This window comes from Camelus bactrianus, chromosome 18 (assembly GCF_048773025.1).
Source record: "Camelus bactrianus isolate YW-2024 breed Bactrian camel chromosome 18, ASM4877302v1, whole genome shotgun sequence".
Taxonomy (NCBI): Eukaryota; Metazoa; Chordata; class Mammalia; order Artiodactyla; family Camelidae; genus Camelus; species Camelus bactrianus.
The window spans coordinates 2,804,830-2,827,757 of NC_133556.1; the positions used below are offsets into that span (position 1 = coordinate 2,804,830).

A 22,928-nucleotide genomic window follows, 5' to 3' on the forward strand; every position below is an offset into this window, starting at 1 on the left:
TTTTGTTCATTAGTCCATCAGCTCCTTTTAGGTCCTATTACGGGACTTTTACAGGTACCGTGGGAGAAGAAAACACTGCAGCATAAGTGACAGCTCTGGTCCAGCTGAGGGAAGCCTTTTACTACAAGTGTCATTGTCAAGAAACAGAGCCAGCTCTCCATATAGATCACAACTGCCAACTGAAGTAAATTTTGCGAGTGGCATCTTCCTGCTCTTTCTGAGGACCGCGCAGGTTCTCTCATGCTAATTCTCTTGGTGGATTTTCACATTTCCCTGTGTGTTTCATTTTCCCGGTCATTAGGTCTTATATTTGGTTCATTCAGCCATCCATTCGCCCAGCAAACGTTTATTAAGCACCAACTGTTTTAGAGGTGTTGGGACTCATGCTACGTACTAGATTACAAAGATGGAAACATTTAGTCCCTGCCTCCAGAAACTCACAACTTGGGGTGGGGGGTGTGGGAGGGACCACTGAGATGTGCTAAACAGTAAGACTGAGCCTGGTGAGCGCTGTTATAAAGAATGTTGCCAAGACAGTATCAAAAGCAGAAGAGTAACAGAGTGGGGTCACTGAGGAAGGCCCCATGCAGCAGGTGGACTTTCGGGCGGGCCTGGGGGGAGCGACACGGATGGGGAGCAGGACATTCCGGGCGCAGAGGGCGGCGAGGGAGCGGCTTAGAGCTACGACACTGCGTGGCACCTGTCGTTTCAGTGCAAATTGTGTCTTTATTCAGCTGTAGTGAGGCTGACGTGTCAGGAGGTGCTTCACTGAAAAGATGATGTTACAGCTCCCAGGGGGGCAGGGGTGGAATGCCACGCAGGGCAACACGGGACGCACCAGGCTGGGTCAGGAGGCGGAGGGAGGGCACTGTGGACCAGAGGCCCAGGGCAGGGTGAGCAGGCCTGGGGCCAGCTAGTTTGGGTTATTCCAGCGGGCTCTAGGGCACAGGGGCTGTCCCTGGTGACGAGGGCAGGGGGACAGTGGCCCCTGGAGGAGGGGGTGTGGCAGGCTCTGAGTTGGCTGGTTTGCATTTGAAAGGCATGCTCACAAGTGAGTGGCTCGTTGTCTGCAGGACCCCCCCACCCTGGGAGGGGCAGTCCCTGCTGGGTCAGCAGGGCCCCGGACGTCAGGGCATCAGAGAAGAGACGGCTGGAAAGTCAGAGGGGACCAGGAGGACCCAGGGTCAGAGACCTCAAAGAGGAGAGAGGAATGTTTAAGACGGAAGACCCAATCAGTCATTTCACAATCCTCCTGCTTCCGAAGATAGAAAGCATATTAAATAGTCAATAAATAAATGAATAACCGACTAGCAAGACAGGAGACGGGAGGGCGGGGGGACTCTGGCTTCTGGCTGCTTCAGAGGGAGCCTCCCCACGAGCGAACGTCAGTCCAGGCTGAGTGCTCCCCGCCCCCCCCCCCCCGCCCGTTCATTAGGGTTGCAGTCCATCCGGACTCCTTTTCTTGGGAACTGGCCTAGAGCCCCGTTCAGGCCTGAGTCCTGCTTCCTGCTTGTGCTGCGACTTGCCGACAGGGCCACGCGGAGCCACGTGCCGTTCCCCCGCTTCCTCCGTGCCCTCCAGCCGCCTCCCCGGGAGGCCTTGGCTCGGGTGTGGGACACGGCTCAGAGCAAGGGGACTCGGGAACTGTGGAAGTTGCTTGACAGGCAGCCTTCCTGCTGACACCAGAGTCTCAGCCAAGCAGGGCACACCGGGCTCGGCCGGTTTCCACGGAGTGAGTTCTTGGAGCATCCTTCTCCCGTCCTCGGCTGCAGATGAAAAGAGAGCTAGTTCCTCCCTCCCGCCTCCGTCCTGCCCAGCCCCCCACCACACCCCGCGCACAGCTGCGGACTCACGCGCCTCCTCGCCGTCTGCAGTTACCGTTCAGATGAGGTTAATGCTGGTCCCCCACGTGGCCTGGACCTCCCAGCCTCTGGCATGCGGAGCTCACCACGGCCACTTGGCAAGGGTGATGGGGTCCAGGACCCCAGGTGTTACAAAGCACACATGGCCAAAGTCGCCCGGCCTCCCTCCGGGCCAGCCAGTGCCCAGTACCGGCCGCACGAGCCATCCCGTGCAACACGGTGGGACACCGTGTCCCTAATGGATCCTAATGACCACCCCCTGCTGAACGGTATTTGAAATGTGTGGCATTTCTGGTCTTGTCATAAGTGTTGTAAAGCACTGTTTGTCAGCTTTCCAAGGAAAAGAAGGGAAAAAATTGTCAAAAACCCAGCTTCCCCACGGAGCTCTGAATTGCTTTATGTTTAAAGAGTCCGCCTCAACCCCTGTCCAGCACACCGTCAGTGACCGCCTCGCCCCCGTCCAGCTCACCGTCAGTGACCGCCTTGCCCACGTCCAGCTCACCGTCAGTGACCGCCTCAACCCCTGTCCAGCACACCGTCAGTGACCGCCTCGCCCCCGTCCAGCTCACCGTCAGTGACCGCCTCGCCCCCGTCCAGCTCACTGTCAGTGAACGGCAGGTGACTTCTCAAACGCTCCGCCGTGACGGCCCTGAAATCTAACCAGAGAGCCCAGTGAGCATCAAAGGACCTCTGTTCCTCACTGAGAAGGATCCTCGTCTTTTTAGATTGAAGTGTAAGCCTTTCACTGAAGAAATGTAAGCCTGCCTCTCCCGAGGTCTGTAAGTGAAATTACGTTTTCGGTGCTAACTTGCTTCTGGAGCTCAGCGCAGGCAGCCCGCTTTCAGTGCCGGTTCTGAAGTCGTGCACATGTTTGTAGATTCGTCCGTGTGTTTACCCAGCTGGCTAGGCCCCGAGTTTGGGCTGGACCCGGTGGGGGGAGATGCCGGGGGTTCCATGATGAGTCAGACCCCGAACTCACTTCGGGAGCCCGTGAAACGAGTGACAGCAAGCGTGGGAGACGCCCAGGGATGGCAGCAGAGGGACACGGGCAGGGCTCGGCAGACTTTCCTGTAACGGATCGGAGGGTAAATACTCAGGCGTTTGGGCCAGGAGGTCTCAGCTGCAGCTTCGCGCTGCGCTGTGGGAGCGAGAAGGTGGCCCAGACTCTGCGAGGACTTGGGAGGCACTGCCCAGCCCCGCAGCAGCGCCCGGATGGCTGTGAGCAGAGCCCCCACCCCGAGCGCCAGCCGCCCTGGATACCAGCACCTCCGGCGGCATTAAACACGGGATTGAGTGAGAAATGAGAAGTCCTGAATTGACCTCCCTAGAACCCAAGTCATCTCTCTCTTTCCCTTCCTTCCTTCCTTTTTTCCCCCTAAACTTAACTTCCAAGAAACAGCCCCAGCACCTCAGTTAGACCCCCCGAGGACCCGTCACGGGGTGGTCCACGCCTCAACGCTGAAACCCCCGAACCTCGTGCACACAGCATTTTGGATTTAAATTCGTAGATGTTGTGAACAAGTTGTAGAACGGGGCTGTGTGAGCGGAGAAGATGTGGGCTCAGTGCCCTCCCCTCAGTGCCTGGTCCCGGCCCGCCTGCCATCCGCATCCCCCACCGGGGGGGGGGGGTGCCCAGGCCCCTCCCCATGTCCTGCACCATCTGCTTTCACCTGGAGGGACCAAAGGCGCCCGGAGCCATGCCGAGCTGTGACAGATTCCCCCAGAAGCTTGGTGTCCAGCCTTGGCCTCCTCCAGCATGAGAGGGCTGGGATGCCGCCTGCGGTCTGTCCCCAGCTCGCGTCCCCTCCTCTCCCCAGACTGCAAGTGTCTCACCTGCTGACACCAGCCGGGGCAGGACCGCCAAGCGGCACTAGTGAGCCCTGGTTCCCAGCAAGCGCAGGTCACTCGGGGCCGACTCATCCTCTGTCTGCACATCAGGGTTGTGTGGCCCTGGCCGTGGTCAGCACTGACCAGTCCCCCGGCCTGGTCCTTCTCCACCTCACAATGCAGGGGTGGGGTGGAGCGGGTCTGCACGGCCTCGGCCTGTCCTCTGTCCAGGCCTCCTAGGTCTCCAGCACCGGGAGAGCTGGTCCCTGGTGCAGGGCCCCGGGACCGTCCCCGCTTTCCCACTGTGTCGGCCGCACCGTTTTTCCCTGTTGTCACTGCCCCATGCAGCCGCCCTGCGGCTTGGCTGACCCCCAGCCTCTGACCTCATCTTCCCCCTCCATGTGTTTTTGGCTGGTCATCCCATATTTTACCTTAATACTTATTAAACTGAGGTGAAAGTCACATAACACAAGGTCACCATTTTAATGTGCGCAGTTCACAAGCAGAGCGTTCGCAGTTTTGTGTGAGCACCTCCTCTGTCTTGTTCCAGAACGTGCCCAGGACCCCCAGCCCCGGGCACCCACCCTGCAGCGCTGTTTCTGTGGGTTTACCTGTCTGCGTACTTTATGGGCACAGTCATGCACCTCGTGGCCTCTGGGGTCCGGCGTCCTCCCTCGGCATCGTGTTTTCGAGGCCCACGTGCATTGGGGCAGGTGTCGGGGCCTCTCCTTTCGGAGGCTGAGTCGTGTTCCATCGTGGGGCTGCACCCCTGGGGTTTCTCATCATCTATCGGGGGTGCTGTGTGGCTTCCACCTCGGCTGCTGAGCGCAGGGCGGCCGTGGCCATGTGTGCGCCGGGACTTGGGAGAGAACCAGTTTGCTCTTCTGGGTGTCGACCTGGGCGTGAACTGGGTTTCACTTTTGGAGGAACTGCCAAGCTGTCCGTTTTCATGTTTCTAATTGAGTATTTAGTGTCACGTTTAGTCTCTCTGGGACACGTGCAGCCAGGCCCCCTTGTTCACTGCCCCATCCCGTCCGCCGCGTCCGTGTCTCCAGTTTCCCAAGATCCTTTTGAATTCTTACACCATCCTCCCGCGAACAGGCCACCTGCCAGCCTGGTTTCTCTGCAAACGCCATGAGCACGTTTCGTGTGCTGTCATTTAAGTCACTTATGGAGGGCAACGCGCTCGGGGCCCTGGGCTGACCCACCTGACACTCTCCGTGCTCACAGCCTCCCCTCTGCACGTATCCCCCGGGCCCCGAGGGCCGTGGAGCCTGCACCCGCCCAGAGAGCGCCTGGGGCAGGGATGCGGAAACCTGCAGAGAAGTCTGGGGGCTCCCCTGGCTGGTGGTGTTGCTCTCTTGCTGGGACGGGCCCCCGACTCCTCGAGGGAGCAGGGTGGTCAGATTGGCCTCGGATGGTGACAGGAAATCATGAGGGGTGGCTGGGGGGCAGGTCATGGTGGTCCTAGGAGGGTCGGAGCCGCACGTGAATACCTCCTGGGCAGCCGAGACGGTCACAGGATGTTCACGGATGGGGAATGGAGTCAGCAAGAGATGGAGGCCAGGGGCCCGGCGGGCGCCCCGGCACAGAGGGCTGGTCCCTCTTTGAAGGGACCCGCTGTACCCCAGGTGGGCCGTTTACATCTGAAGGGGCTGCCCTGGCCCCACCTAGTACCCCCACAACAGTGAGTCCTTCTCTGCATGATGATCTCTGATGTCCCGGCCAGCGGTGGTGTCCTTGGTGTGTGCTTAGGGCCAAGGGGGTCAGGGTTGGAGCAGGAGAGACTGAGTCCCTGGGTCGGCTGTGGTGGAAAGGGCTCTGGCCCTTCCGTGAGGAAGTCGGTCCCTTGGGGTGCATCGCCAGAGAGGAAAGGCAGGAGGTGCCAGGCCCTCTCCACACCTGTGGTCCTGGCGCCCTTGGGGTTTGTGCTGGGACCTCACCCTCAGGGCCCAGGCTGTGACAGTGAGCTTTTGTCTGAAGCCCACCCAGACTCAGGGGCGGGAACAGAGGAGCCCACGTGTCCAAGGCACAAGTTGGGGGGGTTCGAGCAGGACTCAACTTCCCCACGTGAGGGTGCCAGGTGGCCACACATCCTAGCCAGCAGCCTCCGCCCCACTCATCCAGCGGGTCCCCACGCCTCCCTTCCCGCAGGTTGGAGCCGTGGGCGATGAGGAGGAGTGGGTGAGCCTCTACGAGGAGGAGAGTGAGCCCGACGCCCAGACGCTGGAGATCCCGAACCTCACGCCCTACACTCAGTACAGGTGAGCGCGCGGGCGGGGAGCCCCACGGCGGGAGGAGGGCACCTCCAGCGGAGGCTTCTGTCTGTGAGTGCACCTGAGGGGTTCCAGGCGGCAGTGACAGGAGACTGAACTGTAGGGGCGAGAGGCGCAGCTGAGTGAGCTCACGTCCCGGTGTGAGATCCGCAAGGCCCCTTCCATCAGCACCGCAGACGAGGCAGCCGCGGACCCGGCTGTTACATCAGGCTTAATGACCGAGCCCCTGGGGCGGTTAGCGTGCCCCGTGCTAGGAGTTCCCTGCTGCCCCTTCCCGGGCCCAGCAGGAGTCTCGGTCTCACTAATCAAGCCCTTACCATGCTGTTTAACCTTTTGCTTCCTGATCCTGAAACTTATCCAGGCAGTAAATCTTTGGCCTTCACAAAGGGCAGAGCGATGGCGAGCTGTGGCCACGCTGTAGCTTCCCGCGAGATCACTGACGGTGGCAGAATTTCCAGTCCCCAGCAGAGGCTCAGCTTGATAGTGTCACTGTTCCACCAGGACAGATGCGTTTCATAAGCTCGGGGGATGGGAGACTAGGAGTGACTGGCTCAGGGAGTGAAAGGTGAAACGACGTCTTTGTGAAGAGCACTCTTCAATACAAACCAAACATAGGGTTTTTTTTTTTTTTAAACCTAGCGAGAGGCGCTGTTTAATTTATGTTCATTTTAACATCCTTCCTAAGATTAGAGCAGATGAATCAAGATACACTTGTTTTTAGAGAGAAACACTTAGCATAAAATGAGCTGTTGGGATCCAGGACTTGCTGTGGGAAATTAGGACAAGCTCTATAATTATTTCAAAGGCCAGAAACTGATTAGAGGTCAGTGTTCCTGTCTTAAATTCATGTACATTTACAAAGCCTCTGTGATAAATATGTCTGCGTACTTAGGACATTTTTTTGGTGCATAAGTTCAATTCAAGTAATTGTCCATATTAATATAAAAGAGAGAAGACTGAGAACATTCACGTCGACTTTAAAGCGCTTCCACCTCCACCCTCATTTTATAGATGAGGGAACAGAGGCGAGTTACCCTGGGGGGAGAGGCCCGAGGGGTGACTCTGGGGCCACTGCTTCCCCCCCGGCCACGGAGAACGGAGCGCCGGAAAGCTACTGGGCTTCCGCCTCTGTCGTTTGGTGACGATGTTCTGACACTCCAGTTCTGCTGAAAAGCTCCCGGAACTCTAACCACCCCCCGACCCGATGTCACCCTGAAGTCGAATCAGCCAATGGATGCAGGTTTCCGGCCGTGGAACCCGTCCAATCACGTTCTGCTCGGGAACTTGAAGCTGCTGAGTTCCAGTGTGTTCGCCACTCTTTGGAGGCTTTTAGGCCATATATGTAATTTGCATGTGTAATGCAACCAGGTGGAGGTGGGCACCCTTGAGCAACGGCCTTTATGATACAGGCAGACATCCCCTGCCTTTGCTGGGGGGATTTTTGGGGTTTTTTCCATTTTTCCACATCACCTCTTGCTGCAGAATAAGTCTCGCCGATGGTTTTGCCTCTAGGTTCCGAATGCGGCAGGTGAACATCGTGGGCGCCAGTCCCTTCAGTCCGTCTTCCCGGGTCATCCAGACCCTGCAGGCACCCCCGGACGTGGCCCCCACCAGTGTCACTGTGCGAACCGCCAGCGAGACCAGCCTGCGGCTCCGCTGGGTGGTGAGTCGGGGGGCGGGGAGGCGGCGTGGGGCCCAGAGCGTAGGAGTTTCTCACTCATGCCTGTGCCCCCCGGTCAAAGCGAGTCTCGTCATTCAGCCAGAGAGCAGTGCATTTGCACTGGTGTGGGGTCTCCGAGCGGCCCCGGCCCTCTCGTTCACTAGTGCCTCTACTCAGTGGCTTCCTGGGTTGAGGAATGTTCTTCATGGGAGGAAAGTCAGTGGTCCCACAGGCTGGGCCTGGACGTCCTTAAGCTGGGTCAACACAGAACCAGTCTTCAACATTTGTGAAGGAGCCAGCTTGGTTTTAATCAGAACATTTTCCCCACAAAATGAAGCCAAAATGTATTTAAAAAATTATGCCCAGCCAAAGTTACTAGCAGGGTTTCACTTAACAAAAGAAAAGTTCCAGAGAGAAATCGGAAAAGGTTCTAAGAGTATCCGGCCCAGAGGACCTTTCCCACGGAACCGGCCTCCCGCGCCTGGCCCACGGGCGTCCCAGGCCCACACGGAGGCCTCATGGACAGGCCCAGGCGTCAGCTGACCACGCTGCTGCTCATTTCCAGCCGCTGCCCGATTCCCGGTACAACGGGAACCCCGAGTCCGTGGGCTACAGGATCAAGTACTGGCGCCCAGACCTCCAGGCCGCCGCTCTGACCCAGGTCGTCAGCGACCGGCTGGAGAGGGAGTTCACCGTGGAGGGGCTGGAGGAGTGGACGGAGTACGAGCTGAAGGTGCAGGCCTTCAACGCCATCGGGGCTGGGCCCTGGAGCGAGGCCGTGCGGGGCCGCACAAGGGAGTCAGGTGAGACGGGGGCCTCCCAGACGCGGCCCAGCACCCCGAGTCTCCCGGGCATCTCCCTGGCTCCTCCCAGCCATGCCTGTGTTGACACTCTCCTAACCCCAGCGATTGGGTCGACCTGGACAGGAGCTTACGTCAAACTTCATTGCAGCTCGTGGCGCTGCTGTGAACTGGGTGCTCAGTTCTACCAGGGCAGACTCAGCACCTTTTCAGTCAGGGATGATGCAGGCCATTCAGAACTTCCTCTTGGCAAAGTCGTGTGCGTGATACGTGGAGACAGTCTCCCCTGCGCTAAAAAATAGACCCTCAAAAGTTCATTTGCTTCAGCACCAGAGAAGTTCATTTCTCTCTCATTCTGGTCCACTGTGGGCATTCCTGTCTGGGGTGGCTCTTGTCCACGAGGTGATTCAAGGACCCAGGTGCTGTCCTGTAGGACGGATCACCACTGGCCTGCAGCCCCCAGGAGGGAAAGGATGAGCTCAGGGTGGGCGCGCCTCCCTCCCAACCCCCGCCCAGGAGCACACACAGCCCGCTGCTCACATCCACGGGGCACGGGGTCCTGCTGATCGTCAGGAGGGAAAGGAAGGCCGTCAGTGGTCTCTGCAGAACACTCGCCTTCTGGGCTCCCTGGACTGACCGGTCTGCAGGGGTTTCCAGGACCCTTGCTGGCCGGGTCTGAGTCTGTGGAAGCCCAGGAAAGAGTGCTGCTAATGATGCTCTTTTTTGAACTGAAGTGTGGTTACTTACAACGCCGTGCTAGTTTCTGGTGCACAGCACAGTGATTCGGTTACATACGTATTCTTTTTTAATAACACCCTCCAAAGACTCACTGAGGCACAGACCAGCTCCTTCCGGCGAGTCTGAGGTAGTGACGCCTCCTCCTGGAAAGAAAGACCCTCTCCCCGCTCCACCTCCTCCCGCCTGATGAGCGGCCGCTGCTTCCCCACCGAGCAGGCGGCTAGAAGTTGTTCTCAGAGCACCTTCTCACCTCTGCCTGACGGGGGAGGCGTGAGAAGGTAGGAACCCTGAGGCCGGGAACTAGCTCCTTGGTCAGCAGGTCGAGGCTTCCCGCCCCTCCCCTAGGAGGGGCCAGTCCCTTCCAGACATCGAGGTCCTTCGCTTGGCGGTGTCTCCAGTGAGTGGAAATTCTGAGGCTCTCTCGTCTCAGCTCCGTCGTCCCTTAGCTGTTTCCTCTTCCTCAGCTCCTCAAGGCTGCACGGGGGCAGAACCCGAGTGGTCGCCCTGGAACCCACGCAGGGCAGGAGGGTGGCAGGAGGGAGGCAGGAGGCCGCCAGCGCCAAGCCACCGGCAGCTGTTTCCACCCCAGTGTCCTTGAAAACGCCCCAGGCCCCTCTGCTTCTGGCCCTGGGCTGAGACAGTGTTTGAAGACAGTCTCCCTGTCACTGTCATCATTTTAAATAACAAAGCTCATTAATTTTCTAAGCGTTGAAAACTGCCTTCGGTGGAAAAGTTAGCATCCGACGGCCTTGATGAGAAACACGCAGAGGATGGGTTAGGAAGGCCCAGTGCCTGGCAGCCCATCGGGAGAACGTCTCGTGCACCAGGCAGAGGGCGGAGGGCCGGGTGGGCGCCGCCCCACGGGAGGCGGCCTCGGAGGCATCGGCGTCAGGTCGCAGGCGCTGCGGAGGGAGGAGGGCGCCCGGGGCCCCGAAAACCCCAGCCCCGCCCTGCCTGCTCCCGACCGGAGGAGCCCGGTTAGGTGCTCCAAAGAGGTGCACGAAAACCCTGGAGGCAGTGCCTGGGACGTGGAGAGTCTGAAGTGGGCGTGGGGCCAGGAGGGGAAGCTGGGTGAGGAAGTGGTCTGCTCTGAGCTCGGTTTAAGCCTGGGTGGGCCATGCTGGCCCCCCGCCCCCCCTTCTGTTTGTTGCCCTCTTACCCGTGCTGCCTGGGGTCTGATGGCGCAGTAACATCCACAGCCGAGGTGGGGGGGGGGGGGCAGCAGAAGGTCTGGGTCCCCAGGCAGCAGGCGGTTTGCTCAGTGCCACCGTGTGTCACCCCAGTGCCACTTCCCTGGGTGTCAGGATGTGGAACAGTTTGGGCAGCCCCGGATGAAGGTTTCTCTTCCCAGCCTCTCTGGCTCACCCCCCATTCCCACCAACAACACCACAGGGGTCTGAACCTGACACTGTCATCATGTGTAGGTTCCAGTGGGGGTGGGGGCGGTGACGCAGCTTGACAGCCCACTCCCAGCCTCGCGCTCCAGCCGGCCTCCCGTCCTGGAGCAAACGCTCTCAGGCAGGTTTGTGACTTGATTCCGTCCTGATCTTCTTCTCTGGGTGGAGGCAGGGGTGCGGGAGGGGTGCGGGAGGGGGGGCGGGGAGGGCCCTGGAGCCATGGCTCAGAGACCCAGGGGACCGACCGTGATGAAGGCGCCTCGTGGTCACAGAGGATCCGGCGCGCGGGCAGATTGTGACGGCGTCCAGCGTCCGGGGGGTTTGCGGGGCGGCCAGGGCGGCCTCGGGTGCCCTCCCGCTTCCTCTCAGGTGCAGGTTTATTACGTTGTGGGAAAAAAGGACTGAGACGCTCGTTGCTCAGCTTCCCGCTGTGTGATCACGAGACTTTTAAAAAGCTCTGTTATCTTTCGCCGTGGAATCTTTGTGACAAAGAGGAGAACTTGAAACCTTCTGAGGGGCGGCTCTGACTCCAGCAACAGGCAGTTAGTGTTAAATGTTCTTGATACACGTGTAATAATGTTCTATATTTAAAACATATAGAGAGAATTTATGCAATAACTCAAAAATTGTGAATGCAAAACAGATTTTTGAAATTTGAAACCTACTGATGGGCTCCTAACAAACATGGGGAAACCCCCAGATGTCAGAGGATAAAGGGAACTGAAAACAGGGCGAGGGGCTGAGCTGGTGCGCGGCTGCCCCAGGGGTGGGGGCGGCAGACCCATCCGGGTAGGTGAGGATTTGTGACTTGATGTCCATCCGGGACCAGGAGATTCAGCCTGGAGGCTCTGTGAGGCGGGGACTTGGACCTGAGGTCTTTGTGTGAAGACGAGCTCTTGAGGCCTATGCCTCCTTTGAAAGGGGAGACCCAACCTCTCTGCCCCAGGAGGTCGGTCTGCCCGCCTGGCCAGCTGGGCAGCAAAAACGGCAACACGCCTGCGCCTGACTCAGGTCTGGGTCCTGAGTTCACAGCACTCGAGCGCTCCAGAAACTCCCAGAAGAGAAGCTAATGGAAAACTTGTTTCCAGACCCCAAAGCATCTGCAGCAAAAGACGAGAAAAGGCCAGCTGGGCTTCATCCAAGTGAAAACTTTTGTACTTCAAAGAATACCATAAAAATAGTTTTTTAAAAAATCTCCAAAATGGCAGGAACATATTTGCAAATCAGATGTCTGATAAGAGACTGGCATCCAGAATATAGATTCAAAAAGTCTTACAACTGCACAACAGAAAGACGGCCCAATTAAAATCGGACGAAGGCTCCGAGTAGACATTTCCCCAGAGAAGGCATACAAATGGCCAAACACACCGTGGAAGGAAGCTCAAAGTCGTCAGCCGTCTGGGAAATGGAAACCAGAACCGCTGTGAGATGCCCCTTCGCACCCCTAAGGTGCTAAAATCGAATTTAAGAACAAGGTGGACAGCGGGTGTTGGTGAGGACGTGGGGAGCAGGAGCCCCGGTGCGTCCCTGGGGGGGGCGGGGGGTGCAGCCCTCAGGAAGCTCCGCAAAGGTCAGGCATACGGCTGCCCCGTGACCCAGCGACTCCACCCCGGGACGGACACCCGCGAGAGCTGAAGACCGAGGTCTGCAGAAAGCGTGTTCGTGGATGTTCAGGGCGGCAGTATGTATAGTATCTAAAGTGGAAGAAGCCCAAATGGCCATCGCTTGATGAATGGATAAATAAAACGTGGTACGTTCACGCAACGGCCTGCCGTTCAGCCATAGAAGGGAGTGGAATTCTGACACGTGCTGTAACACGGGTGGGGCCCGAAAATGCGCCCAGTGGGAGAAGCCGGGCACAAAGACCGCGTGCTGTGTGATTCCATGTGTGTGAAGTGTCCAGAAGAGGCAAACCTTTTCAAGAACAAGAGTCCGGAAGACAGTGGAGCGATACTCTCGACGGAGCCGAGGGAAAATGCCTGTCAGCCTCAGACTGTACACCTGGCTGCACGATTCGGGGAGTTCAGGAAACAGCAAACTACACGTTGTGGAAAATGAGGAAAGTGTAATTTAAAATGGAAAATAATAATTTTTCTTGTTCAGTTTTCAAGAACATTCTAAAAAGCAAAGTAAGCCAATGGCACAATTGCTGCATTGAGGCTGTATTTTTGTAAAAATCTTTCCAGCTGCTGAGAGGCGGTCTTTGCGCGGTAGGGGACGCAGAGGTTGTCGCTCTGCGCATAAACCCCCTCGGGTGTCGGCGTCTAGCTCTGCGGCCTTCTGGCTTGGACTGCCTCTTCCGCGGTCACTCTGAGGACGGTTCCTTGAGCAGCGTTGTCGTCTGAGGTACAGATTTTGTCTCCAGAAGAGCAGGTGGGGTTGTTCTTGTCTCAGTGGACAAATGTGCAGACGTACGGCCGGGGCGAGCGTGTGCGGCCCTGCAGAGCTGACTGGGTGGGTTCCCCATGGTCCAGTTCCTCGTTCACTTGGGAAGTAAGAGTTATTCTCACAGCTTATGCTTTGCCTTGTCAGCTGTCCCGTTCTTGCCTCTGCTGAGGGTTATGGCTTACAGGAAAGAATGTTTAGGTTTTCACTGAACGTTTGCTCAGTGAAATGTTGGCTCAACACACATCTCTTGGGGAAGAAGAGAAGAGTTCGGGTTCAGCAGGTGTTTCCTTCCCAAGTTAACAACAGGGTTACTGCTCTTCACGTCCGGGTATGGGTGATGCGGGTTTCAGGCACTTTCAGTGCTGAGAGAGCAGCCCCCCAGGACCCCGCCTCGAGCTGATCTCTCCTCTGGGGGCACTGGTGCTGCACCCGGGGCTGGTCCCCGAGGGGTTCTGCACCTCCACCTCCAAATGGGACTTCCAGAACCTCCTGCAGGAAGCTCCCACCTCTGACCCGCGGGCCCCTCCCAGCTGCAGCAGGTGTGAAGCTTGCTTCCCTGGTCCTGCCGAAGTTGATCAGGGACCCTCGCCTGCAGAGAATTTCTGTCCGCCCCTTCAGGGAACTGGTCCTGCCAAGCACTGCTCGACGTTTGGTGAAGAGGGTGCAGGGGTGCCAGGGCCCATCACTGGATGCCGCTGACAGGGACCAGAGAGAGCTGCGCGCCAGAGTGAAACTGCAGACCCGCCTCTGGACCACAGCATCGCCTCCGTGAAGATAACCGTGCTGGTGCTCAAAGCCAGCCCGGTGCACAGACACGCTGGAAGCCAGCCTCGCAGCCCGGCCCAGAACAGCCTGAGCCATGCCTAAATGCGGTTTCCGGTTTCGAAGCGTGATCTAGCCGGTCTCCTGACATCTTATGATAAATTACGATACATTATCAGGGTAAATGAAGCCTGGAAAATCAGAGACTTCGTGAGGAGTCGCTGCAAACTGAGCGGTGAGAAATACTGTGGAGGAGGGAGAAAAAATGAAGGGAAAAGCATTTTAAATGGTATTGATTTTAATGAAAGAGGAGTTTCCAGGATGTTCTCAAAACTCAGGATGTCACGTCAGGGAAGGAGTTGAATCTCCCTCAAATCAGGGAGAGGGGCGAGGCTTTTATTCACAAGTCTGCAAAACGTAAATGCTTTGTAACTAAATGCAGATTTTATCCTGGTGAGACTTGAATCAGCTGAAATTTTACCCCTGAACCCGGCCGTGTTCTCTGCCTGTTGCCTCGTTAGGAACCCCGCCGTGTTCTAGGCGCCGGGGCCCAGTTACGGTGCCCACATCCCCTGGGGACGTGGACAGCCCCCCAGGAACTGGATGCACACGTTACCGCAACTGAGAAAACTAGCTGTTACTTGTAGATCTCCAGTGAGACTGGGGCACTTATGGTTTCCAAGGCTGACCCGCAGGAGACAGTGAAGGATGCTCCCCAGGACTGCCCCTCTGGGGACAAGAGGGGACAGAGGTGGCTGAGCCCCCCAGGCCCGGAGTTCCCCCACAACCCGCCCTGGGAGGCTGCGGCCTGCTGGCCAAGCCTCATCACTCACTCAGCCTCCGTCAGCAAGGCTGCTGGTTGTGGCAGTGATCGGCCCAGCTCGCCAACAACGTAGCAGCCCCTCTTCTAGGACCTCGTGAATTCTGGCGTTTTTCCTTAAAGACTCTATCTGCTTCCTGGGGTTATCACAGCAAAGTACCCCAAACTAGCAGCTTAAAACCAGAGAAAGTTTCTCCTCCCTCGTGGTTCTGAAGGCCAGAAGTCGGAGACCGAGAGATCAGCAGAGGGATCAGCAGAGCCGTGCTGGAGGCCCCGGGGGGCCTCCCTTCCGGCTTCCAGAAATTCCTTGGCTCTGATGGCATAAATCCAGTCTGGCCGTGGAGTTGTTCCTATGTGCACAGCTGTTTCTTCTAAGGACACCATTATGTTCGGCTAGGGCCACCCTACCCCAGTGTGACCCCTCTTAGCTAATTACACCTGCAGTGACGCAGTTTCCAAATAAGCTTGCATTCTGGATACTAGGGGTTAGGACCTCAGTATGGGAATTCGAGGGGACACAGTTCAACCCATAACAGAAACCAGATCAATTTGGTGTAGACAATCTAAGAATCAGATGTTGGAGAGAGTGTTCAGACTGGCTAGCGCAGCTGCCTTCCTGTGGCTGTGCTGGAAGGAGGAGGTGCGTGTGCATGAGAGAGTGAGTGAGAGAGTGGATGGGTGGAAGCATGGGTGGGTGGGTGGATGGATGGATGGGTAGATGAGTAAATAAATGAGTGAATGAATGAATGAGTGAGTGAGTGGGCCCATGGCTGGAGGGAAGAGAAAACCCCTGGGGGCCCCAACACCCCACTGTTTGGAGCCCAGCAGGACCGCAGGGAGCAAGAAACAGCCCCTCTGTGTGGCCGGCTGGTGTGTCCTAGCTTTTCCTTCATCCTCTTCCTGGCAGTTACAGCTTCATCGTTTCACTTTCCTCGGAACAAACAGCCTATGATCACCCGCCAGTAGCAAGGCCGAGCGCCTGGCCCCGATGGGGTGAGGGGACTCATCGAGAGCAGCCTGCCTGGGGCAGCAGCCCGGGGGAGAGCAGCTTCCAGGCCACGTGGCATCTGGTCACCCCCCAGAGCTGGGAGCACCCCCTTCCCGTGAGCCTCTGGGCCCACGGCCTCAAGTGGTGACCGCCATTTCTCTGCATGTCACCACGGGCAGGGCAGGTGACCCTCCTCTGCCGCAGGACACAGTCCCCAGGGAGTCCTGAGGGGTGACCAGGGAGGTGCCAGGGTCCCAGCACGTGTTGTGAGCCCATGAGATTCCTGAACCTGACGGTTCCCCCACTTCTCGACCACAGAGTCGGGGGGCGGGGGACCTTCAGGCCATGGCTGGTAGCGGCCCTTCGCTCCGTACCTGTCTGCAGACGGCACACCCTGACTTTGCTGGGGGCCCTCCACGACCATCTGTTCCCGTCTGAATGACGTCTGAGGTTGAAATGGGCCCACAGGAAAATCAGCGAAGCAAACTGAGATTGTCTAGAACACAGAGTCCTTGCTTTAAAAGTGGACTGTTGTCCTCATACGTGTAACGTGTGGACCATGGCAGACGACTCGGGACAGATTAGTGCCCTGAATGTGAACATCATATGGGTGCTCAGCTCACCTCCAGACCCATTAACGTGGGACGTCGGTGATTTTCTTCAGCCTCGGTTTCCCCTTCTGTGGAAGGTGGGTACCAACAGCTCCCTCGCCTGGTGATCGTGAGGACTAAATGCAGTCAGGGCCCTGAAGGCTCCCCCAACAGGGGTACGCATGGAGTAACCTCCCTCCCCACCTCCCCCGTGTGGATCATAGCTTCAGCCCCACCCCCCTCCACCCGCCCGTCCCCTAACAAAACGCCGTGCTCAGAGATGTCAGTGAACGCTCGTCTGAAAGCGAGGATCCCCTCCGGAGAGGAAGTCACGGTTCTCGCGAGTTAGTGTGAGAATCAGACCAAGCATGTTTTCTTGCTGCGAGGACTCAGGTAAAACTGAGCTCCTGAACACCCAGGGTTTATGGAATTTGTTGCTAATATTAAAGAGATATACGTTTCTGTGATAGCCCTGCAGATTTAATCTGATCACGACAAGACACTCAGAATACCTTGCCATTTCAAGGACAACTTGATAACACGCGTAAAAATTAGACCTTTATTCACCACAGCCTTTAGACTTTGGGTGCCAATTGATTCAATTCGTTCTGTGCAGTTCCTTCAGCCGCCCCTGAAAATGTGTCGGCCGAGGCTGTCAGCTCCACCCAGATTCTGCTGACGTGGGCTTCGGTGCCGGAGCAGGACCAGAACGGGCTAATCCTGGGCTACAAGGTAGGTATATGTTTATGCTGTGAAGGTGCCACCAGCCGTCACCCCTCAAACCAGCAAGCTCCTGTTTTCTGAGATCTTCTCCGGCCCTGGCCTGGTTCCTGATTTTCATGTCTGTTGTCTCATCTAAGCTTCATGACCGTGTGGGGCTTAGGCATTGGTGTGACCCCAACAGGCCAGAACAGGGACTTGAGCGCTGAGCCCGTTTCCCAGCTTGTGCAAGGGGGCGACGACGGTAGCCCCCTCGCAGGGCTGGCGCGAGAATGAAGCGGGTTCTCCTGTGAAGTGCCGGTTCCGTCATTAGAGACCTGCATGCGTGTCTGCATGGGTGTCACCGCCACCCTGGCCCAGCCCGGGCAGTGGCCTCCACCGTCAGGGTCGGACACCTGCCAGCTTCTCTGGGAGCCGTTTCTGGATTTAGTTTTGCCTGCATTTACCTGGACCCTTAAAAACCTGCTCTGTTCTTGCTTCATCACCACCCAGGCAGCAGAATGAAGCCCCTGCATTTGTCCAGGAAGGCCTGGCGGTCTTGTGCGCAGCCGCACAGACTCCTAGCAGGCCTTTACCTCCTTGCTTTCCGGCATCTGTCCTGTTTCCCGACCTGTTCTCACGCCCCGCCCCAGGCATTCTAATCTGCCCTTTGTGGCCCCTGCAGACATGAGGATCCCGCCGAGTGGGTTCTGTGGCCAACAAGCCACGCCCCGCCCGCACCCGACCCTGGAGCGAAGCGCTTGTTTTCACACTCCTCCCTGCTGACCCGTCTCTCCCAGCCTTCCGGTCACTGGTCTTAGGGGCCAGTTCAGAGAAGGTGGCCCTAGGGAATGAGCAGGAGCAGGTGGGCCATGGGGGTGCCTCTCAGGATGGCCCTGTGGGCAGTGCGTGGCTGGAGGTGGGGCCTCAGTTCAGGTGGATAACAGTCTCCGCATAAGCCAGGCAACTGGGAGGGCAGTTGGCTCCCTTTGCAGGAAGCAGGATGTGTCTGGTTCATACCAAGTCCTCGTTTTAATGGCTGCTGCTGGGAGCCTCAAAGCCTGTAAATTACAGCAGGGAGTCCCGCCTCCCAGCCCAGCCTTGGGCAGGGCCATAGCTCCAGCCCCAACTGCTTCATCGCCATCTTTTCCCCAAAATGCCAGCAAATAGGAGTTAGACTCACAGCCCCTCCACACAGCGGCCCTGGGGGAGGACACTCGGTTGCCGGGTCCTGGCCGATTGGTCCCCAGGCCCCTCCTGCACACGGCATCCCCGTGACCTGACTCCCCTGCCTTCTGTGTTGATGCTCAGATTCTGTTCCGGGCCAAAGACCTGGATCCTGAGCCCAGAAGCCACGTGGTCCGAGGGAACCACACACAGTCGGCGCTGCTGGCAGGTCTGGGGAAGTTTGTGCTGTACGAACTCCAGGTGCTTGCGTTCACCCGCATCGGGAATGGGGTCCCCAGCACACCCCCCATCCTGGAACGGACCAAGGATGACGGTACGTGTCCCCTTGTGCCTCGGCCCACCTCCCGGCTTTGCCTTCGCGACCCAAGCCGTGTGGGTGGTTGTCACGTTTAAGTTAATTTTCAAAACACTTGTTCCTTTTTTCAGCAGAGGGAAACAAAACAAAGTTGATCTGGGGTCACTGAGCACTCCTCTGGCCAGCTGCGGCCGGAGTGGGCGTTCCGGCCTGACCTGAGCCTGTGTGGAGTTTCCGTCGCGGCTCTACTGGGGGCCGCGTCCACCCTCAAGGCCGGGCTGGGGCGGGGGGGGGATGCGGGCAGGAAATTTGGGACCTCCCCGTTGGCGGTGTTGGCACAAATCTGGCTGAAGGCGCCCACTCCCACCCGAGTGCCTCCATGCTCTCGGCGTGTGCGTGACAAGAGATCATTGGAGGTTCTGCACGGGGTGCGTCTGCTGGGTCCCCGGCCCCAGACCCCGTCCCCGCCTGAGTAACAAGCACGCTTTGACGACGTTGTCATCAGTAAGTGTGTCCCTCCCCTTCGCAGACGTCAAGTACTTAGAGGTCGGCGCCTTTACGTGATCATGGTAGGCTGTGACACGTATTCTCCCCCCAAAACCCACTGTGGGGATCAGAAGCAGCTGACGGACGTGAAACCACCAGAGATTTCCTGAAGCATCTTTACTGAAGTCATTAAATCAGCCCACAAGCGCACTGGACCGCGGTCTCTCCGTTTTGCTGGGCTTCCCCTGGGTCGGGGGCAGGGAGGCCACCTCGATCATCGTCCTCCCCTGAGGACAGGTCTCAGGGCAGCTGGGCTCTGAGAGGGAGCATGTGACCTGAAAGTCATTTCTTTGCAAAACTACATGGTATGTCTAGGGTCACACAGGTGAAAAGTTAAAGGGGCGTTTGAGTAACCGTTCCTCACACTCCGTCAGTTGTAACACAGCCTCGGCTGGTGAGTCATGGAAAGATTTCTGTTTTTCTCTCACACACAATCCTGAAATAAATGTGTTCCTTCTCCACATTTCAGTGTGACGCAGGGACCACCCTTGGGGACAGTGAGGGGGCAGATGCCACGTAAGACTGACATCAGAGTTTCATATTTGTGGATTGGTCCTGCCGCGTGAGCCCGTGGCCTCCTCCTTACCCAGGGCTCACAGCACACGTTTACAATTTAAAATACTCTTCTCAGCTTAAGAGCAGGAGGCAGAATTCAGCAGCCCTGGGGTGACTGTAACACATGCCGTTCTAATTCTGTATTGATTGTTCCATGCTCGTGGCCTCTTACCTGGGAGTCAGCCAGCCATTAAGTTCCAGCAGGAAGTCCCCAAGCTGGCCACACGCTGACACGCCTGTCCGTTCAAGTAAATGCATTTTACGAGGGCCTGCTATTCGAAACATAACTGGTTTTGAATCGCCGGTGCATCGGACCACGCAGGAGGACTAGTGCCCGCATCTGTGGACGTCAGCTCTTGGTTTTCTGGGCCAGCGCGGGAGAGGGGTGGTGTGCCCAAGGGAGAAGCCGCTGATTACAGCCGTGTCATTTGGCTAATCACTGTAGCCTCCTTTTGTAGTTGGGAGGGGCCTGCGGCCTCCTATTGATCTGACAGCTACTTTGTGGGTGTCCAGCCCAGGAGAGGAACAGCTCGGTCCAGCGGAATCTCTTCTTTGACGCGGGGTGCCCTCTACAAAGCCACTTCGTGGCTGGTCAGCGAGACTCACACAGCTCGCACTCACGGGCCCCCCAGCGCAGTTTCCGGGCACTGCTTTTGAAACCTGGAAAGTGGATGAGCCGGATTCAAAATGAGGAGTTTCCTCAGCATCATTAGGGAGACACACAGATTCCAAACACCGTTTTGTTACCAGGTCCAAGCTCCTGCTGCTCACCAGACAACCAGTAATCAGGAGAGAGGCACTAGGGCAGGGAATAGCAATTTTATTCAGAAAACCAGCAGACTGAGAAGGTGGGGGACTCGTCCTGGAGAACCATCTTCCTCAAGTCAGAATTTAGGCTCCTTTTGTACTGAAAAGGGGAGGGGTGTGGCTGGTTGTTGCAAACTTCCTGGTGTTGGAATCCTTTGTTCTTGAAACCGTCCTCGTGGGCCAGGGCATGGTGTCCCTGTAAACGTCCAACAAGACAAATGTTATTCTCTGCTCTGCAACTTTTTATCTCTATATGAAGGAAAAGTGTCAGACCCTTAAAGGTCAGAGCCTTGAGAATGGGCTGTCCTGTCTATTTCAGGCTCTAGGTGACATTCTTCTACAAAAGGTGCAGAACCAGCAGGACTCAGCCCAGAAGACAGAGCCCAGGGTTAGAGCCAAAGGAACAGGTCTAATATGGAGCCACATTTGCTCTTCCCTATTACAATTTTCCCAAAACTTGGAGTGACTCGCCTGTAAGTGGTGTCACTGTGGCAGTGACTGTGCTCGGCCAGCCCGCAGCATCCTGCGTCGCCGCATCACACGCCCAGATAACGTCCTAGTGGAGCCTGCATCACTGTCTTCTCTCCCCCCAGCCCCAGGCCCCCCCGTGAGGCTCGTGTTCCCGGAGGTGAGGCTGACATCTGTGAGGACCGTGTGGCAGCCCCCGGAGGAGCCCAACGGCGTCGTTCTGGGTAAGGGAGCGGTGCGACTACCAAGACCGCAGCCCAGAGGGAAGGGACGACTAGGTGGATTTCGTCTAATTTTGCTAGATGGCTAAGAGGTTAGAAAAAACCCTGTCGACAGCCGCCTGGCGCTTTCTGAGCAGAGAGGCTTTGACCCTTTGTCTCCTGCGCTAAGTGTTTCTTTGCAGAGTGAAATCACATTTTTCTAGCCCAGGATCTTTCCTGCTTGTTTGCAGTTCAGGGCAGGACCATCTGTAATTGACCTTTTCTCTGCTCTGAAATAACCCAGTTACTCTGATGTATGTTTGGGAAACAACCGGCTAGTTTTCCGAGGAAGGTTCCCGCCCAGGCTTTGCTCCGAGGTCCCGGGAACGTCCCTCCTCTGCGGCAGGGCCTGCGCGCAGTCCCTGGAGGAAGTTCCCCGAGGGAACAGCATGCTTGGGTCCCAGGGAAGCAGTGCACTCATAACCTTCCGTTCCGAGGGCCGGCTCTGATCACTTTGATGAGAAGCCTTAATTTGTCCTAGTTCCCCAGAGGTGGCAAATTTTATTTTGAAAAATCATGGGTCCCTTTGTTTTTTCACCCTTTCCCTGTGACCAGTGAAGGGACTCAGACATGCCAGGCATCGCGTACAGAGTGGGACGTGAGGATGAGATGTCCCCATCCTTGAGGTGCGGACAGTGCCGGGAGGGAGGGACACTGGGGACACTACTGTGTGACCGGCGAGGGGGTTGGAGGCTCCGCTCGGTGTCCTACACTCCGCCTGCTGGGTTCGGGAGGTCGGGGATGGGGGCTATTTTGAGAATGAGTGGCTTCCAAAGCCTTGAACAGACGGCTGCCTTTTGCCCATGGGTGCGTGGACAGGTCCCAGATGGAGCCGTGGGCTGTGCGGGGCTGGCACCTGCTGGGAAGACCTGGTGGGTGCGCCGGAGGTGGCCAGAGGCCCAGACCTTTCAGAGTGGGCCTTTAAAGGCCAGGCACCGGGCACGTGTATTCAGCACTGAAAGATGGTGTTTACCTCTGCCTCCCTGCAAACAGACCCGCAAACATGCCGGCTTGTGTTCTGGGTGATTTACAGTGAGGTTGTAAACATGGGCTCATGAGTAGGCAGCAAAACGCACACTTAGACCTGCTTTTGACATGAGGATTCTGAGATTTGGTGTAAAAAGGGGGTTCACTTCATTTAAAAAAAAGTTTGAAAATCTGTGCTGAGGGCCATAGGGAGTCACCCAGGGACCTTGAGCAGTGAAGTGACATGATCAGACTTGTCGTTTAGAGGATGACTGGCAGCCGGGGGAGGGGACAGATGGCTGACAACTGCAGCGGGGCCTGGGGCTCGGGAGCCATCGGCACCTTCAGATCCGCTCTCTCCTGCTGCGGGTCCTGAAGTCGCAGCTAGGAGCGCTCTGCTGGGGGAACAGCCCCGCCAAGCTAGGTGACCCCTGCAAGTGCCTGCTCCTGAATCACAGTCAGCGGCTGGAGGAGCCTCTGGCCAAGGGCGCCTTGCAGATCCTGTGCCCCTGAGAAACTCCGGCAGGCTTGACTCGGGCCCTGGAGCCCTGGGCTCTGCGGAGCTGACGCCCCCGCGAGGGTTCCCGGAACCCACACAGCGCCCTGCTGACAGCCTTTTCCAGAACAAGCAGGTGAACTGTCTGACTACCCAGGGGACACCCTGGCGTGCTGTGCAGCAGGAAATACTTCTACAGCACTAGACACGAGATTCTGACCTGTCATGTCCGGCCCCGGGAGTCTTCAAGAGCGATGCTGTCTGCGAAGGAGCAGGCGTCCCGGGCTGCTGAGGGCGGAGGCGCTGCCGCCCCGGGCTCCCTGCGCTGCCCCGGCCGGACCCGGCTGGTCCCAATGCTGTGATCACCTCTGCGTTCTCCGCAGCCTCCCGGCCGCTGAGATCAGTACTGACAGCAGGGCTCCACGGGGGCGAGCATGGGGAGAGGATGCATTTCACGTGTGTTTCACTCTCAGCACGGACAGACCTGCGCCCTGACTCTGCGGCCGTGACTTTGAACTGCGCACCCAAGGTCTTCCCTGC

General features: G+C 57.5%; 1 protein-coding gene across 6 annotated transcripts in view; it reads left to right on the top strand.

The window, feature by feature from the left end:
- SDK1 (sidekick cell adhesion molecule 1) overlaps positions 1–22,928 on the top strand; it is a 715,898-nt gene that overhangs the window by 615,633 nt on the left and 77,337 nt on the right. For all 6 annotated transcript variants that reach the window (XM_074345583.1, XM_074345585.1, XM_074345587.1 and 3 more), the window contains 6 exons: positions 5,844–5,953; positions 7,478–7,628; positions 8,191–8,428; positions 16,725–16,840; positions 18,119–18,308; positions 20,792–20,890. In XM_074345583.1, coding sequence (XP_074201684.1) covers positions 5,844–5,953; positions 7,478–7,628; positions 8,191–8,428; positions 16,725–16,840; positions 18,119–18,308; positions 20,792–20,890 — 904 coding nt within the window. The remainder of the gene's footprint in view (positions 1–5,843; positions 5,954–7,477; positions 7,629–8,190; positions 8,429–16,724; positions 16,841–18,118; positions 18,309–20,791; positions 20,891–22,928) is intronic.